A 19,550-nucleotide genomic window follows, 5' to 3' on the forward strand; every position below is an offset into this window, starting at 1 on the left:
ATATCCTAAATTTTCTGTCTGAAGCATTCGATTCAGGTAAAGCTTATCGCCCCCTAAATGTTTATAGATCAGCCATCTCTTTTCATCATTCTCCTATTGATTCTATCCCAGTAGGTAAACACCCTCATTTGCAAACTCCTTAACCCCTTAAGGACCAAGGACGTATGAGTACGTCCTTGGTCCCGCGCCCGTGATATAACGCGGGGTCCCACGGTGACCCCGCATCATATCACGGCGGGCCCGGCGTCAGTGAAGCCGGGACCCGCCGCTAATAGCGTGCGGCACGCTATTAACCCTTTAGCCACTCAAAGCTGAGCCACGCGGCTAAAAGTGAAAGTAAAAACTGCCGGTTAGCTCAGTGGGCTGTTCAAATAGCCCCGGCGAAATGGGGGCATACCGAACAGCTTACAGGACAGCCGGAGGGTCCCTAACTGCCTCCTCGCTGTCCGATCGCCGAATGACTGCTCCGTGCCCGAGATCCATCGATCACTGGTTTCCTATGAGAAACCAGTGATCAATGTGAAAGATCAGTGTGTGCAGTGTTATAGGTCCCTATGGGAGCTATAACATTGCAAAAAAAAAAAAAATGTGAAAATCATTTAACCCCTCCCCTATTAAGTTTGAATCAGCCCCCTTTTCCCATTAAAAAAAAACAAACTGTAAAAAAAAAAAATAAATAAATGGTATCACCGCATGCGGAAATGTCCGAATTATAAAAATATATCGTTAAACCGCAAGGTCAATGGCGTGCGCGCAAAAAAATTCCAAAGTCCAAAATAGTGCATTTTTGGTCACTTTTTATATCATGAATAAGTCATCAAGAAGTCCTATCAATGCAAAAATGGTACCGTTAAAAACTTCAGATCACGGCGCAAAAAATGAGCCCTCATACCGCCCAATATGCGGAAAAATAAAAAAAAGTTATAGGGGTCAGAAGATCATTTTAAACGTATTAATTTTCCTGCATGTAGTTATGATTTTTTCCAGAAGTACGACAAAATCAAACCTATATAAGTAGGGTATAATTTTAATCGTATGGACCTACAGAAAAAAAATAAAGGTGTAATTTTTACCGAAAAATGGACTATGTAGAAACGGAAGCCCCCAAAAGTTACAAAACGAAAAAAGTTTTTCTTAAATTTTGTCGCACAACGATTTTTTTTCCCGTTTCACCGTAGATTTTTGGGCAAAATAACTGACGTCATTACAAAGTAGAATTGGTGTCGCAAAAAATAAGCAATCATATGGATTTTTAGGTGCAAAATTGAAAGAGTAATGATTTTTTAAAGGTAAGGAGCAAAAAAACGAAAGTGCAAAAACGGAAAAACCCCGGTCCTTAAGGGGTTAAAAGGAATTTGTTTTAAGAGACCCCCTCAACCTAAATACCATTCCAAATGGGACATAAATACCCTTCTAGATCTCTTTTTAAGATGGGAAGATAACGATTTCTTACCCTTGAAACTCCTCTCTTTCAAACTTAAAGTACTCCTTTCTCTAATTTCCATTAAAAGGGTATCGCATGTTAGAGCTTTAGATATTTCCTGAAGACAATTTCTTCCTAATGGAGTACAATTTTCCATCTTTAGAAGAACAAAAACTAATCTTCAATCATTTTTTTTACCCTGCTCTTCCTCATAACGATAAACTATGTGTTGCTCGTTGTCTTAAGGTCTAAGAGTATAAAACTCAACCTCTTCATTCCGTTTCCTCTTAACTTATCTCTTACTGTAAACCTCATCTTCCAGTTTCTTATCCTACGTTGGCCAGATTGATTAAACAGTCTATGTCCATGGCTGGCATTGATACCTCCATTTTTAATGCTCATTCCACTAGAGGCGCGATTTCAACAAAAAGGTTTCTGGAGGTTCTTTGTCTGGCATTCTCAAGACTGCAAATTGGTCTTCTGATTCCACATTGAGAAAGTTTTATTTTAAACCCAACTCTCATGTCTCTATGAAGGTCTTCTGAATTTCTCTTATTTGTGTAATTTTTTTACATGAATTAATTATATTTTAGTAGTATAAGCTTTAAACTTACATAATATGAGCCTCCAGTCTTTCAATAAAATTGGAGATTTTCCTAGTGTAAATGACTTAGTTCATCTACAAATTTTTTCTCTTTTGTGTTCATTAACTGTTTCGCTGCTGTTATATTTTAGTAAAGAATTGCATAATATTCGCCTCCTGTCTTTAATAAAATCTATATTTTCCGTCATTTAGACTAGGAAAATCTCCAATTATATGGCGTTTCCATCCTAATCTTTCATGAATGACTGTGTAACACTACAATTCTCATGTGATGTGATATCAGTGACTATCAGAAGCTGGATTTGTCAGGATGAGACATTCCCTTGTAAAACCTCTATAAAATGACAGCACTCCGACATACCTGTCTCAGAAGAACTTCGGGAACGTTTTTTCCTTCCTCTTCTGGACACATGCGCTGGATTTCTGTCTGAACCGCTCTCCTGAAAATGACAACACATTAGATTTTTTATTTCCATCACCATAATTTTGCCTTTTAAAAATCAATGCGTAAATGTAACTTACATCAGATTTTTTCTCATCGGTCTCCTTCTTATTGCCATCTAAGAAAAAGAAACATTTGTTATGTTGAAGTAAAAAAAAAGTCAGAACCAAAAAGATATTTTCGATGCTATATTAGTACTACTGTGCACTTTTTTGGGATTGTTGCGTCAAGTTTGATAAAAAATAAATAAAATAGCACATTTTATGCTGTATCATCCAAACCAACCAATTGGCACAGCAATATCATGAATTGTAGAGATATTTTTTAAAGCTATGATTATTTATACACATGGAGGGGAATACATCAAGCTATTTAGACCTTTTTCTATCTAAAAAAGGTTGCATCAAAAGGGTCAGTCACTTCTCCTGCGCCTTTTGTTATAGATCATATCTGAAAGTGAACTACCATGTGCAGTGCTTTAGGCTAGTTTTATGTCCCATCATTTACACAATAACCCACACCAATTTACTTAAGCACTGAAAAGTACTGTAAGTGCCACTGCCCCCTCCCCCATATAATTAAGTAAACAAATTCAGTATTTCCCTCAGGGAGGGACACCGCTTCCGGTGGACAGAGATTCAAAAAGGCCATTAGCACTCCGCAGGCTTCTGGGTAAGGGAATATGCAAATCTGCTCATCCCACCACCTTCTCAGGTAGCATGCCCTAGAATTAGTTCCGCAACTGGAGCTAAGGCTGATTCTATGGCATGCTACCTGAGAAGGTGGTGTGATGAGCTGCAAGTTTCACTTGTTTGATTGAAATTCCAAGAAAAAAACTGTGCAAAGTCAAGAACTATATATGGTGTAAACCGGATGGAACGTACACACATACGGTTCCCATTGACCCATTGATGTAAAAAAAAACAAAAAAAAAAAACAATGATAGACTACGGTTTTGGTTACGGGGAAAAAAAAAAAAAAACCTGACAAAACCGTACAGGATGCAAACCTGACACAACCTGATGCATCTTTTGGCATACGGTTTTCAATGGAGAGTCAATGCATACTGTTTTCAATACGGTTCCATACGGTTTTCAAATTGAAGACGTATATGGGAACGGTATTGCCAAAACGTGGTGTGAACCCAGCCTAACACGGCTATTATAAGGGAATACAGACATCAAAGATAGGATTCTATTTGTCATGACTACAAACTATGAGCCAAAAGCAGAAAGGTGCCAGGTATCAGCTGCTACTTCTATGGCGTGTCCATCCTAATCTTTCATGAATGACTTTGTAACACTACAATTCTCCTGTGATATCAGTGACTTTCAGAAGCTGGATTTGTCAGGATGGCACATTTCTTTGTAAAATATCTATAAAATGACAGCACTCCGACATTATACCTGTCTCAGAAGAACTTAGGGAACCTTTTTTCCTTCCTCTCCTGGACACAAGCGCTGGATTTCTGTCTGAACCGCTCTCCTGAAAATGACAGCACATTAGATTTTTATGTCCATCACCATAATTTTGCCTTTTAAAATCAACGCGTAAATGTAACTTACATCAGATTTTTTCTCTTCAGACTCCTTCTTATTGCCATCTAAGAAAAAGAAACATTTGTTATGTTGACGTAAAAAATTTATAAATAAATAAAAAGTCAGAACCAAAAGATATTTTAGATGCTATATTAGTACTACTGTGCACTTTTTTTTTTGGGATTGTTGCATCAGGAGAGGATTCAAGTTTGATAAAAAAAAAATTGCACACTCATGCTGTATTTGCCAAACCAACCAATTGCCACAGCAATATAATGAATTCTAGAGATTTTTTTTTAAAGCTATGATTATTTATACATACGAAGGGAATTCATCAAGCTGTTTAGACCGTTTTTTCTATCTAAAAAGGTTGCATCACAAAAGTGTCAGTCACTTCACCTGCGCCTTTTGTTATAGATCATATCTGAAAGTGAACTACCATGTGCAGTGCTTTAGGCCAGTTTTAAGCAGTGGTGATCGATCCATGATGTGCGACTTTTCTCTGAAAGTCGCAGCTCCTGTCATTTACGCAATAACCCACACCAATTTACTTAAGAACTGAAAAGTACTCTAAGCACCACTCCCCCACCCCCGTGTCGACCGCCAATGTTTACTTAAGTATTTCCCATTTCCCTCAGGGAGGGACACCGCTTCTGGTGGACAGATATTCAAAAAGGCCATTAGCACTCTGCGGGCTTCTGGGTAAGGGAATATGCAAATCAGCTCATCACACCACCTTCTCAGGTAGCATGCCCTAGAATCGGTTCCGCAACTTGAGTGAAGGCCGATTCTAGGGTATGGTACCCGAGAAGGTAGTGTGATGAGCTGCAAATAAAGTTTGACTTGTTTGATTGAAATTCCAAGAAAAAAAACTGCAAAGTCAAAAACCGTATGGAACCATACACACATACTGTTCCCATCGACTCCCACGTTAAAAAAAAAAATAAAAAAATTATACGTTTCAATACGGTTTTTCACCCAGACCAAAAACTGGTAGTTTTTTTTTCCCGTACCCAAAACTGTAGCCTGACAAAACCGTACAGGATACAAAACTGACACAATCTGATGCATCTTTTGGCATACTGTCTTCAATGGAGAGTAAATGCATACGGTATTCAATATATTTTTGTACGGTTTTCAAATTGAAAACATATACGGGAATTGGTGTGAACCCAGCCTAACACTGCTATTATAAGGGCATACAGACATCAAAGATAGGATTCTATTTTTCATGACTACAAACAATGAGCCAAAGCAGAAAGGTGCCACGTATCAGCTGCTGATTCTATGGCGTGTCCATCCTAATCTTTCATGAATGACTTTGTAACACTACAATTCTCCTGTGATATCAGTGACTTTCAGAAGCTGGATTTGACATTCCCTTGTAAAACCTCTATAAAATGACAGCACTCTGATATTTTACCTGTCTCAGAAGAACTTAGGGAACGTTTTTTCCTTCCTCTCCTGGACACAAGCACTGGATTTCTGTCTGAACTGCTCTCCTGAAAATGACAGCACGTTAGATTTTATGTCCATCACCACAATTTTGCCTTTTAAAATCAACGCATAAATGTAACTTACATCAGATTTTTTCTCATCAGACTCATTCTTCTTATTGCCATCTAAGAAAAAGAAACAGTTATGTTGAAGTAAAAAAAAATAAAAAAGAAAGTCAGAACCAAAAAGATATTTTAGATGCTATATTAGTACTACTGGGCACCTTTTTTTGGATTGATGCGTCAAGAGGTTTCAACTTAGATAAAAAAAAAAAAATTTGCACATTTTATGCGGTATCTACCAAACCAACCAATTGGCACAGCAATAAGGAGATTTTTTTTGTGCTCACCGTAAAATCTCAACCTTCATTGGGGGACACCTTACAGATGGGTATATGCTCTTGCCACTAGGAGGCGCTGACACTAGGAAGAAAAAAAGTCAGCTCCTCCCTGGCAGGATATACCCTGCAGTGAGGTAATCAATTTTTTCACAAAGCAGTAGGAGAAGCCAACAAGAAATGTCCGAAGGACCCTGGAAAGGAATCCTGGATAAACAACCCAAGAACCGGAAAAAGTTATCTGGAAAAAAGATGAAGAAATGGATGGGTGCGGTGTCTTCCAATGAAGGCTACGAGAAAGATTTTACGGTGAGCACAAACAAAATCTCCTTTTCTCGGTCGCACTTCATTGGGGGACACCTTACAGATGGGATGTACCAAAGCAGTCCCCTAGGGTGGGAAAAACCAACCACCAGAGGAAAAAAAAAAAAAAAAAAATCAGTCCCGAGACTGAACTCCCGTGTCCACAAGGCCTGCGGACGAGCCCGCAGGTCAGAGACAAACTAGGCCCAGAAATAGAGCTCCCAGAAATAGAGCTCCCAGAAATAGAGCTCCCAGAAGATGCCTTGTTCATAGAGATTGGCTAGGACGCCAAAAGGAAGGGACCATCCTTTGTAAATTCAAGAAACCCGGTCCCTATAGAGAGGGACCAGAAAGGGTCGACCAGGAAGCCAGATGGGCCGAAACCATCCCGGAAGCAGATAGGAAAAAGTCCAAGGAACACAACAGGGAGATCAATGTATGCCTGATCTCCACAGGAGTGGAGACCAGAAGCCATAGGAAAAAAAAAAAAAAAAAAAAAAAAAAAAGACTGAATCGGCTCTGGAGAGATCTGATGCAGAGAACAGAACAGCTGCAGACCCAAAAACCCCTGACCCAGGGGCCCACCATGAGAACCCGGAAGGCGACAATAGCTGCACTGGTGTAATCCGGATAACCTGAACGCTCTCTAACTTGGGAGGACCTGGACCTCGAAGGAAAAAAAGAAGTGGAAGGCCCTGAAAAGGGGGAATCCTGGATACCGCAGAGACAGACCTGGAAACTGGAGATGTCTGAGACATCTGGAAGACAGATCCGTAATGGAAGACTCACACCTGAACAGACATCCACGAAAACCCTTCGGACGACAAACTTACATGTCGAAACAGGAAGAAGTGAAGGAGTGCAGTACAGAAAGACCACCCCACCTAATGGGATCGCGGAGGAGTCACTACACATGCCCGAGACCTTAACCATCACCAAGGCCCAAAGAACCGGAAGAGCCGTCTGAAAGGAAGGCACACCACAGCATCCTAGGACAAGCCAAGGAGACCAACCGGTGTTGGACCCCAGAGGTCTGAGCGGAACAGAGCACTCCGAAGAAACATCCCACCAGAACGGAAAAGGAGGGGAAAACAAATGAGTACCCAGCTGGGACTCAGGTTCTGGCCACAGGAAGGTTACTTCAGAAGAGTATGGAGTCAGTGCAGTACAAACTGACACAGACAAGAGGGAAGGAAGAACACACGCTTCCAGGGAGATTGCTCCGAGGGAGAAGAGCAATGGTAGCACCCGAACAACAGACTGTGGCTAGACCAGCTGACGCTGGCCATTCAAAAGTACATAAACTCCTCCCACCAGAGGAGAGAGCCAAGGCTGTGTGAGCAGCAGTAGATAACCATAAAACAAAGAGAGCCAGGTTGCAATGGTGGACCGTAAGCACACAAGCCTAGACAGCAAAAGTCTCTGTTGATTGTTCTCAGCAAAAACCAAGGGCCCAGTCCGGTACCCCACCTATATAGTGGAAACAGTGAAATGGCAACATCTTGGCAGCAGAAAAAAAAAATGCAACAAAGTAGTCCCCCTAGTGGAGGGAAAACAAGGGTGGACGAGAGAAAACTTAGGTACCGACCCATGCCAAGCACCCCGATCCCCATACTCCTGTAGAAAGGTGACTGGCAAAGTGTACCAGGCACTGTAGGAGCAGGGAAATGCTGCCCCACAGCCACAGAACAAGTACTGGGTCGACATAGCCCCCAGGCCCAGCGACAACCCATCGCCATCTGGAGGAGCCACCATGTGTCCCCAGAGGGATGGGAATCCTTCACACTGGAGCTGTGCAAAAATACAAGACGTGTTGAGAGCCATTGCAGACGGTGACAAAGGCAACCGAGTATTTGCCGGAGCCACCCCGGACCGAAAACCCGGAAAAGTACCTGGAGGAAGAGGGAGGGGCTGAACAGACTGACAACCCAGGCCAGAACAGAAGTGCTCAACCGCCGCAGAATTGCGGAAACAAAATCACAGGAAGCCACGAGGCACTCCCCACCGAACAGAAGGAAAGGTGGGCTCAACACTTACAGAGCGGTCTCAGCATATGTAGGGACACGATATGGGCACCTCACGATAGTAGTGGGGTACCAAGACTGCAGACACGAACGAAGCCACAGGCATCCAAAGGACCAGCAGGAAGGGAGGTATGCCTCTAGAAGACCCACATTGCAACCTTAGAAAGGGAAACTGAGTGATGCTGCTGTTGCTGAGAAAGTCCCTGGGACCTGCAGAAAAAACCCACACCCCATCTCCTAATGGTGCTAGACACCAAGGCTGCAGATGCAGACTCAGGAAATGAAGAATGCACGTGCAGCAGGAAACATGCAGACACACACACTGCCTTAAAGGGAGAAGAAGTCCCAAGAACCCACATTGCAGGACTACACCGGGAAAGAGACACTGGACTACAGCCGCGGAAGAAACGGGGAGGTGACTTGGTGGATTAGAAAACCATGCAGAGACATGGGGCATAGGGACCATGGTCACACCGGGTCCAGCATACTGAAACACAGTGAAGGGAGATAACAGCCTACAGAAAGAGCAGCAGGCATGAAGAAGGACCTAATAAAGTAGAGAACCCTGCAAACCAGTATGTGATGCTTTGGATAAGGCCCAAGAAGCAGCACGGGGCGACACACTCAAAACTACCCTTGGCAGTGGGTTACCTGAACTACCATCCACGGTGTGGAAAGTGTCTGGTAGTTGACCCGGAGTAAGCCATGCGTACAACCGTCTGGCCGACCGGAATAGGAGTCTTGAGCGCACAAGGTCACTCTATGCAAACTCCCACAGAAAGCAGAGTACCAGAGTGAGGCCTATCCAACGGGCGACCTGGCTGTGTAGAAGACCCAACAGACGAAGGACTGTCTGACTGGCATCAATGCTATGTACGTGTAGGGACCCTCCTCCAGATCCCTCACCTAGCCGTGAAGTACGGGAAACTTAGCTATGTCCGCGGCAGCCCTGAGGTCATAGACCGATGGCAGTGGAAACTGTGCAGAAAACAGTCTGGCTGAACAAGAACAACACAAGTGCATGTTAAAAATGGAACAGTCAGATAGGCGATAACTGTGCCCCTTTGTCATAGGTGGGACATAGAGGGAGGCACAGGAGCCGTGAAATGCATCCCTGTCATCCTGTATAGGGTCTGTAGGACACGCTGGGTAAGTTCTACATCTACCGCGCACAGCAGTGGAGTACCAGAACTCCAGCTGCAGATACATCAGCCGCATGACTTGTGACAGGCGGCAGAGGAAACCATGCAGACCACTGTCGGGCTTGCCGGTATGAATCCATAGACAAAAATTAATTCCTTTGGGCACCTTGCACAGTAGTGAGGTACCGGAACTCCAACCGCAGATACATCAGCCGTGTGATGAGTGACAGGCAGTGTAGGAAACCATGCAGACCACTGTCTGGCTTACTGGTATGGGTCCATAGTAGACAACAAGTCATTCCGTCGGGAAGGGCGGCCCATAGCAAAACTATTCTGTCAGTGTCAGGATCTGTCCAGAGCAGGTGTCTGCAGAGAGCACTGTGGTTAGACAGGAAAAATATTCAAAAAGAAAAGAACTTCCTGTGGAGCATACAGCAGCTGAGAAGTACTGGAAGTTTTTAAAATAGAAGTAATTTACAAATCTGTAAATTTTCTGGCACCAGTTGATTTAAATAGACGCTCATTAAGACTAATTTTTGCCATTGCACTCTTTATGGTAAATAAAAAAATCTTTCTAATGTACTAAATGAAGTTTTCTTTTTGTTTAAAAAAGCTGCCACTAGGTGTCTCCCTACTTGTCCAGAGCACATTTTCCCCCATCTTTTGCACAGACTTTGGAGTCCTGCTGGCCTGGCAGAAGTCCAAAATCAAGAAATGCTGAGGGTGTGTGCATAGCCTTATCCAATCAGAGCTCATCTCCAGGGCTGTGGAGTCGGACGAAATTTTGGGTACCTGGAGTCTGAGTGGGCAAAAAATGTCCCAATTCACAAAAAGTTATGATTAATGACTTCTTTACTGTAAGAATAAAGACCAATGCATGCAGTGCCTCACGTAACCGCAAAACGAACACATTAAGTGACCGTGAAGAAGCATGCTTTTCATGTGCTTCACTATATGGCACGCAACGCACAATTAGGAGCGGCAATACTTAGTGTTTTTATTTTCCTGGAATACAACTTTAAACATGACTATGGGATTCTACTAGGGAAATCATGTTTTATAATAAATGCCCCTTCCTGAATCCTCCCACTGCCCTATCTTCAGCAGCAGATCAGCACACAAAAAGGAGAAAGCAGCAGTTTATGCCCAACTACCTCTCTCTGCTAGAAGAGCTTAGAACAACTTGGTGGAACAGCTTCTTGGATTCAACTGTAAGTGTTTATAAATATATTTGCATATTAATACAGAGGAGTCTGAGGAACAAAAACAGCGGAGTTGGAACATTTATCTACCAACTCCACAGCCCTGCTCATCTCACACACTGTACTGCTCTGATCAGAGTAAGGGAGGAAGTTCTCCTCTGGATGACTTCAGATGATGTCACTCCTGCTGAGGAACGCCCCTTCCCAATATGTGAATTTGACTGAGCAGAAAATAGAGCAATATCAAGGTAGAAAAAAAAAACAAATAATAAAAATAAAGGCAAGGGTTGATTTATCATTAGGGATGTCCTGATACCATGTGCAATGGAGGCGGCTGCTGTAGTATGAGCAAAGATTTCTCTCCCCTCCATTGGACAGAACAGGGAATTTGCATTAGCAGCAAGACAGATGTCTCCGGGCAATTGTGCAGACATTCACTTGGTGAGCAGCGATAGAAACCGAGTCACTTGCACTATCTAGATATAAATTGAAGTTAGTGCAGGTGACTCTGCTGTAAGATTGCCTCTAATAGTAGGTAGTATCCCCTTGTAGGTAGTATAGATAGTTGTAGACATTAGCAGCAGCCCCCACCCCCCCCCCCCTTTTAGCAAGCATGACCCCCCCCCCACCCCTGTAGTTGCTCACTTGTGCCCGACACCGCAGCCCCTTTCTTCCGTACATATGACTGCCGCTGCCCCATTCTGCCGTCCGCATCATGGAGTCTTATGGAGGAGCACGTGACATACACATCACTCTGCTTCCTCCGTAGCGTTACACTGGGCGCAGGGAAGTAGGTGGAGTGAGGTGTGTGTTACATGCTCCTCCATAAAGACTCCATGATGTGGACGGCAGAACCGGGCAGCGGCAGTGATGCGGATCAGAGAACTGGGCAGCGAAGCACTCCACCAGGTACCTGCTTTGGTATCGGGGACATTAGACGAGTCCCATATACCATGCAAATACCTGGTATCGGCCCCGATACAGATACTAGTATCGGTATATCCCTATTTATCATTACGGAAGCAGTGAACATGATTTAACAAGATCATGAGAGGTACTCTAAAAACAATTGTTTTCCACCAGAGTATCCCTTTAAGCAATCTACATCTATTCGGTCACATACAACAAATATTAGGCGACAGTGTGTTGACTACAAAGCCTTGGCTTATTTGATCCCAAGCGATTTCAAGAGAGATAAAGACAAGAATCTATGCAGACAGTGACATTCTTCCACATCAAACGGAGCAAATCCTTGCCCTGGTTTCTCATGGTCATGCTGAAAAAGGAGAGATCCTGCATGGCACATTCTATGTTTGGCTATGGAGGTTGCAGGCCTCTTCTCAGTCTTCCTATTTAGAGTGGCATCCACATACTTTCTAATGTGCAGAATAAGAAGATTTTTTAACACTTACCGTAAAATCTCTCTCTCTCTCTCAAAGGATCCATTTGGGGACACAGGCCGTGGGTGTATGCTGCTGTCTCTAGGAGGTGTGACACTATGATAATAAAAAAAAGTCAGCTCCTCCCAGCAGGATATACCCGCTTTCAGGCTCTGAGCTAGTCAGTTTAAGTTCCAGAGCAATAGGAGGAGACTAGAGATGAGTGAACTTACAGTAAATTCGATTCGTCACAAACTTCTCGGCTCGGCAGTTGATGACTTTTCCTGCATAAATTAGTTCAGCTTTCAGGTGCTCCGGTGGGCTGGAAAAGGTGGATACAGTCCTAGGAGACTCTTTCCTAGGAATGTATCCACCTTTTCCAGCCCACAGGAGCACCAGAAGGCTGAACTAATTTACGCAGGAAAAGTCATCAACTGCCGAGCCGAGAAGTTCGTGACGAATCGAATTTACTGTAAGTTCGCTCATCTCTAGAGGAGACCAATAGGTCAAAGAAAAACCCAAAACTGTCGAAGAACCAGAAGAAAAAACATAACTGAACACACCCTTGGACAGAGAACCAAAGGAAAAACCCAAAAAAGGGCGGGAGCTGTGTCCCCCAATGGATCCTTCGAGAAAGAAATTTTATGGTAAGTATTAAAAAATCTCCTTCTCTTATCAGCTCCATTGGGGGACACAGACCGTGGGACGTACCAAAGCCGTCCCTTGGGTGGGCAGATAAGTAATCAGGCAGACGGCCAATCCACTGCTGCCTGCAACACTTTACGACCTAGACTAGCAGCCGATGCGAAAGAATGAACTCGGTAAAACCTTGAGAAAGTGTGCAAAGACGACCAGGTAGCCGCCTTGCAAATCTGCGAGGCAGAGGCTCTATTCTGGAGAGCCCAGGATGCCCCAACAGAACGTGTGGAATGAGCAACAACCCTGAAAGGAGGAATCTTCCCCTTACAGCGATAGGCTTCCGATATTGGCGGACCGAATCCACCAAGAAATTGTGTCCTTGGAAGAAGGTTGTCCCTTGCGACGACCTTCCGTAAGGACGAAAAAGGAATCACACTGACGAAACGAAGAAGTGATGGAGAGATAAGACCGAACAGCCCGAACTACATCCAGCTTGTGTAGTAAGCGCTCGTTAGGATGAGAAGGAGCCGGACAAAAGGACGGGAGGACAATGTCCTCATTGAGATGAAAGGCGACGACCACCTTAGGTAAAAAGGAAGGATCTGGCCGGAAAATGACCTTGTCCTGGTGGATCACCAGAAACGGAGAACGGCAGGAAAGACCTGCCAGTTCAGACACCCTCCGGATGGAGGTGATAGCCACAAGAAACGCAAGTTTCCAAGAAAGGAGGCGGAGAGACACCTCTCTAAGGGGCTCTAAGGGTGCACCCTGGAGGGCACTCAGAACCAAATTCAAGTCCAAAAGGGGGAGAAGGTGACAGATAAAGGAGGAACAGCGTGCGCCACTCCTTGCAGGAAGGTCCGGACATGAGAAAGAGAAGCCAGGGGCCACTGGAAAAGAACAGCAACGGCCGAAACCTGACCTTTAAGGGAACTGAGAGACAACCCCAGTTCCAACCCCGACTGCAAAAAGGAGAGAAGACAGGGAACCGAGAAGGTCACCGGGGAGAAGTCATGAGCTTCACACCAACGAAAATAAGACTGCCAAGTACGGTGGTAAATTCTTGCGGAGCAAGGCTTACGTGCCTTGAGCATGGTGTGAATGACTTGGGTAGAGAACCCACTGGCCCTCAAAACCGCGGTCTCAACCGCCATGCCGTCAAATGCAGCGACTGTAAATTGGGGTGGCAAAGAGGACCCTGAGAGAGTAGGTCTGGGCAGAGCGGAAGGCGCAGAGGAGCGTCGTCCAGGAGCCTGACTACGTCGGCGTACCACGACCTTCGGGGCCAATCTGGAGCTACCAGAATGGCGGGGATGTCCTCTGCCTTGAGCTTCCTCAGCACCCTGGGAAGGAGCGGAAGAGGAGGGAACAGATAAGGTAGGGCGAACCCCGCCCAAGGAATCACTAGGGCGTCCACGGCCAGAGCCTGAGGGTCTCGGGACTTAGACACAAACGGAAGACTCTTCCGATTGTGCCGGGACGCGAAGAGGTCCACGTCCGGAATGCCCCAGAGGTCGCAGAGCTGCGTGAAGACCTCCGGATGAAAAGACCACTGGCCGGGGTCGGGTGAGGACCGACTGAGGAAGTCCGCTTCCCAGTTGAGCACTCCCAGAATGTGAATCGCCGAAATGGCCGGGACCTTGTTCTCCGCCCAGGTGAGAATCTTTTGTCACCTCGGCCATGGCTGCCGAGCTGCGAGTGCCGCCCTGTCGATTTGTGTACGCCACGGTCGTGTTGTTGTCCGACTGAACGCGGACAGGACGGGACTCCCAATGAGGAAGACAAAGAAGAATCGCCCGTAATTCCAATATGTTTATCGGAAGAAGGGTCTCCGGGGGAGACCAGAGTCCCTGAACCGTCCAATCTCTGTACACGTCGCCCCAGCCCGACAGGTTGGCATCCGTTGTAACAACCTGCCAGTGAAGGGGAAGAAAGGACCGCCCTTGGAGAAGAATGAGGGAGCGAAGCCACCAGAGCTGAGACTGACAGGCCCTGCGAGGGAGAGCAATCTGACGATCGAGGGACAGAGGAGACCTGTCTCATCGAGAGAGAATCGCCAGTTGAAGGGGGCGGTAACGAAACTGGGCAAAGGGTACGGCCTCCATAATTGCCACCATCCGACCCAGGACTTCCATACAAGTGCGGATGGAGACATACCTGGGTCCGAAGGGAGCGGACCCCCGACCGGAGCGCCAGACGTTTGTCCGGCAGAAGACAAATTCGGGCAGAGGCAGTGTCGAATTGACGTCCCAGGAAGGTTAGAGACTGGGTAGGACAGAGGACTGACTTGCCCCGGTTGACCATCCACTCGAAGCGAGTCAGTGTGGAGAGTGACGTCCAGATTCTCCAGAGTCTGGGCTCTGGTTAGAGCCTTGATGAGAAGGTCGTCCAAATAGAATATCACCGAGATCCCCCCCGACCGTAACAGGCCCATTACTGGCGCAAGGATCTTTGTAAAGACCCGAGGAGCCGTGGCTAGACCGAAGGGGAGGGCTACGAATTGAAAGTACCCCTCCGGAACCGCAAAGCGGAGGTACCGATGATGGCCAGGAAAAATTGGCACATGGAGGTAGGCATCCTTGATGTCCACCGATGAAAGGAACTCCCCTTGTTCCAGGGACGCCACCACCGGAAGGAGAGATTCCATTCTGAAGTGGCGGATGAGAAGGTGACGGTTGAGACGCTTGAGGTCTAGGATTGGTCTCACAGAACTGTCATTCTTGGGAACCACAAAAAGATTTGAATAGAAACCCCGAAAACTTTCCCCTGGAGGAACGGGGACGATAACCCCCTGGAGAAGCAGAGACTGGAGAGCCGCTCGAAATTGCTTCGCCAGGAGGAGGAGACCGGGAGGTCCGGGATCGAAAAAAGCGATCCCTCGGAAGGGAGGCGAATTCGATCCTTTAACCGTTGGACACCACATCCCTGACCCAAGAGTCCTGAATATGTGAAGTCCAGATGTCTTGGAAAAACAAGAGACGACTTCCCAACCGAAAAGAAACCGCGGATGGGGGCCTCACTTGCCCAAGCAGAAGTGGGTTTGTGGTTACCCGATTTGGGCGCAAAACGGCCGGACCGGTTGGAGTCCAACTTCCAAGACGGGCTTGCCCTGAACGAGGGAGCCTTCTTGTCCCGCGAGGGCGCCTGCCGGATCCTTTACTGGGGCCAGAGGTCCGAAAGGAAAATGACTTCCGCTGGGAAGTAGGGCGAGCCTTATTTTGAGGTAACAAGGAACTCTTACCTCCCGTTGCCTCAGAGATAATCTCATCAAGGAGTTTGCCAAAAAGACGGGAAGCAAAGCTCAGTGAGAGACCTTTTGGAAGCGGCATCTGCATTCCAAGCTTTAAGCCACATACAGCGGCGGAGAGCCGCTAGGTGACCCACAGCAAAGGCAGAACAACGGGCTGACTGCATGGAAGCTGTGCACAGAAAGTCCCCAGCTTTAGCACATTGGAGAGCCAGAGCAGATAGATCCTCTTTGGGGGATCCCGCTGAGATATCCTGATGGAGCTTTTGGCACCACTCTGACAGGGCCTTGGACACCCATGTTGAGGCGAAGATGGGAAGAGGAGAAGAGCCAGCTGCTTCAGAAGCGAACGTCGCTAAAGATTCTACCTTCTTGTCTGCGGGATCCTTGAAGATAGCGGCATCTGCCAGAGGCAGTGTAGTTGCCTTAGAGATCTGGGAGATTGGTGGATCCACTGAGGGAGGGGAAACCACCTTAGCGACAAAGTCCTTGTCAAATGGATAACGTTCTTCAATTGTCTTGATTTCCGGGAACCTCTGGTCTGGATGTTTCCATGCGGATTCCAGAATGTCGTCAAAGTCAGTGTGAGAGCTGAACCTTTGAGGTGCTGGCTTAGCACGATGAAAGGATACTCCTGGATTGACATCCGAAGATCCTGGGTCCTCCAAGTGAAAGGTGTCTCATATGGCTGTCACCAATAAGTTCACCGTTGCAATTGAGTCTGAGCGGTCCTCTGAGTCAGATGCCGGCTCGGAAGCCTCGTCCACCAGGGGAATGTGAATGAGTAGAGGCAGTCCTGGAGGGGGGGAAACCCAGACCGGGTACTCTGCTCTGGCGTAGCAGAGCGGCGACTCCGAGAACGTCCTCTGGAGGAGCGACGTTTGTGCCCAGAAGATAGGGGGCGGGACCCGCGAGGGGAACGCTCACGTCTATCAGAAGACTCAATGGAAGAGTCAGACGAGGCACCCCTAGCACGCTTGTGAGAGTGTGAAGTACGGGGAGACGAGGAGCGGGCCCTCTCAGAGGTCCTGCGCAGGGAAGACCCCTTCAAGGCGGACACCATTTCCCGGGAGGCCTCAGCCACCGAACGGGAGACTTGGGTCAAGTCAGCCATAGACTGGGTCAGGGAAGAAACCGAGGCTGTTGGAGCGGCTGAACCCACCAGAACCGAAGGGTCATCAGGGGGCACCAGAGGGTCTGGGGGAGCAGTGGAGCAGGCAGGGCAAGTGGGCTCAGCAGAGCCAAACATCTTGGTATTACAGTGCTTACAGATATAATAAGTCACTGAAGTTCCAGGTTTCTGTTTGGAGGGAGGAACCGCCCTGGGTATGGACATAATGTGGGAAAAAAGAAGACAGGAACTTTCTCACCCTAGTCTGTGTCCCCGGTCAGCTGCAGTGAGGAGAATCCGCTCCGTGCAGCCAGAGAGACTGAACAGGCCAGCCAATAGGGAGGGAGGGGCATGCCTGAAGCAAGGCACCCAGTAACCGACCCCTTCACATAGAAAATCGCGCCCACGGCGCTGATTTGACACTGCTTCGCGCCTGAGAGCTCCCAGCCCAGTGGGCGGGGCTACAGACCGGCCAAAGAAGAACTGTCATGGCGCCCGCTCCTTGTCCCGAGCACACCTGCCTAGCCGCATATGTGCTCGGGGGGAATAGAGCGGGCGGCCAAAACACCGGCAGAGGCTGCCGGCGAAAGTGAAAGTAAGCCGGTGCTGAAGCGCCCGGCTTGTAGCAGCGCCGCGGCTGTCAGCCCCGTATATGGCGCTGCAGGCATAACGAAAGTAAGCCTGCGCTGAGAGCACCCGGCCCGAAGCAGCGCCACGGCTGACAGACACATATAAGGCGCTGGAGTAGTTGCACCAACACACACACACACACCATAGTAAAGTGCCCCATACTACATGCCCCATAAAGTAAGGTGCCTTACAATATATGCCCCCTCAGGTGCCACTGCTCCCCCAGCATAAAGTGCAGCCCCTGTATAATCAAGCCCCATAAACTGAAGGTGGGCCAAAACCGGGGGAGAAAAAGGGAGGAAGTACTTACCTCAGTCAGAAGAACTTACCTAATGGGGTCTTCAGTGATGTCTTCAGTCAGCTTTTTGTCCCTGCATCACGCCTAGCTGCTATGCGCGAGCAGAGAAAAAGGGGGACCCGGACCCATGAGGTACCAACCCAGACGCTGACCGTTGGCGAGGGGGGGGGTGAACAGCGCATATACGCAATGTCTGTGCCCCCTTACTCACTGTGGGGAAACAGGGAACCTGAGCCCCCACCTGAAAATAGAAAAGAAAAGGAATAAAAAAACTAACACGTCCCTATACTACGAAAATAAAAAATCAGAAGACCTGGTCTGGAAAATCCAGACCTTGTCCATTTCCTTCAGACACTAAGCTTAAACTGACTAGCCCAGAACCTGAAGGCGGGTATATCCTGCTGGGAGCTGACTTATTACCATAGTGTCACACCTCCTAGAGACAGCAGCATACACCCATGGTCTGTGTCCTCCAATGGAGCCGAAAGAGAAACAGTTTTTATTACGAGCCCACCATGCCATTGATACTAGGCTTTAAAAGTTTTACTGTTTATATATTCCCTTAAGTTACTTACCTTGATTCTCTTTGGCATTTTTCTCAGATGTAGATTTTTCCTAGAGAATAATGAAATAAGAGAAAAAGTGCAAAATATAAAAATTATTAATAATACAAAAAAGTTTACTAAAATGTGCACAATACTGAGAAAAGAGAGTTTCACTAATATTGATGGTAGTAGGGAATATACTTTTATAAGTGTATTTTGAAAGAACAGGGTTGTTTAAGGATATATATATTATATTTATTAATTTTTTTATATATTTTTTCTTTTATTTAAGATATGGATAAAACAAAGTATCTCTTTCAACAAGCGTTATTAAAAGTCTATTATCTTGTGTCTACAGCTTATAAGTAGACCTGTGTGCTTCCATGGCAACACACACTGGGGGACATTTACTAATCTAGTCTATTCTGGGTATGCTTATAGACCAGCGTATGTGGTAGTCTCCTGTCTATTGTGCTCCTAATTTATCAAAGGTTTCACAGCCCTTGATAAATTCTGTGCTCAGACTTCAGGGTCTACAGCTTAAACTGCATTTAGACCTGCTCCAACATGGTCTGACATTTCAGCGTATTTTGGGCAGATGCGACTTGTCGCACAAAAGTCGCACTTGATAAATTCAGCATCAATGCATTTTCCAATGCATTTCCGTCTAAAATAGACTTGCATGCATCATGTTCTAAAAATCCTCTACAGCAAAAGTCGCAGAAAAGTCGCACATATTTAGACTGCGACTTTCTGTGCGACAAATTTAGACAGGAAAAACCAGTCTAAATCCTTTGATAAATCTCCCCCATTGTGTAGTCAGACCCTCTGTGACCAGAATACAGTTTGCCTGCAGTCTGACATCTTTGAGACTCATTGGTCTGCAAAGAAAGTGTAGAAACAAAATTATAGAACATTTTAATCGATAATGTTAGAAAAGTTGCCTATTTTTTCTATTTCGATATATTGGCATAAAAAGTTGCTAGACACAGCCATTTAGTGTAAAAGAGCAAGTAAATGTTGACTTCAGAATGCTTATAAGTACATTTCTAAATATGCCAAGCTTTTCACTCTTTAGTACCAATGTAGAGGGTTGTTGATATACAAAATCTATGACATCATCTACTCATATAAGTAAAAATTTGACACAGATTAAATGGGAACCACAACCAGAACCTTTTTAAAACAT

At 46.1% G+C, this 19,550-nt stretch overlaps 1 protein-coding gene across 1 annotated transcript in view; it reads right to left on the reverse strand.

Annotated features, from left to right (window-relative positions):
* The window catches only part of BOD1L1 (biorientation of chromosomes in cell division 1 like 1), a 102,057-nt gene that overhangs the window by 17,733 nt on the left and 64,774 nt on the right, over positions 1–19,550 (reverse strand). The window contains exons 17-23 of the mRNA XM_056555167.1: positions 18,392–18,431; positions 5,589–5,629; positions 5,431–5,509; positions 4,035–4,072; positions 3,876–3,954; positions 2,550–2,587; positions 2,389–2,467 (exon numbers count right to left, since the gene is read on the reverse strand). Coding sequence (XP_056411142.1) covers positions 2,389–2,467; positions 2,550–2,587; positions 3,876–3,954; positions 4,035–4,072; positions 5,431–5,509; positions 5,589–5,629; positions 18,392–18,431 — 394 coding nt within the window. The remainder of the gene's footprint in view (positions 1–2,388; positions 2,468–2,549; positions 2,588–3,875; positions 3,955–4,034; positions 4,073–5,430; positions 5,510–5,588; positions 5,630–18,391; positions 18,432–19,550) is intronic.

Source organism: Hyla sarda, chromosome 1 (genome assembly GCF_029499605.1).
Source record: "Hyla sarda isolate aHylSar1 chromosome 1, aHylSar1.hap1, whole genome shotgun sequence".
NCBI classification, from domain to species: Eukaryota; Metazoa; Chordata; class Amphibia; order Anura; family Hylidae; genus Hyla; species Hyla sarda.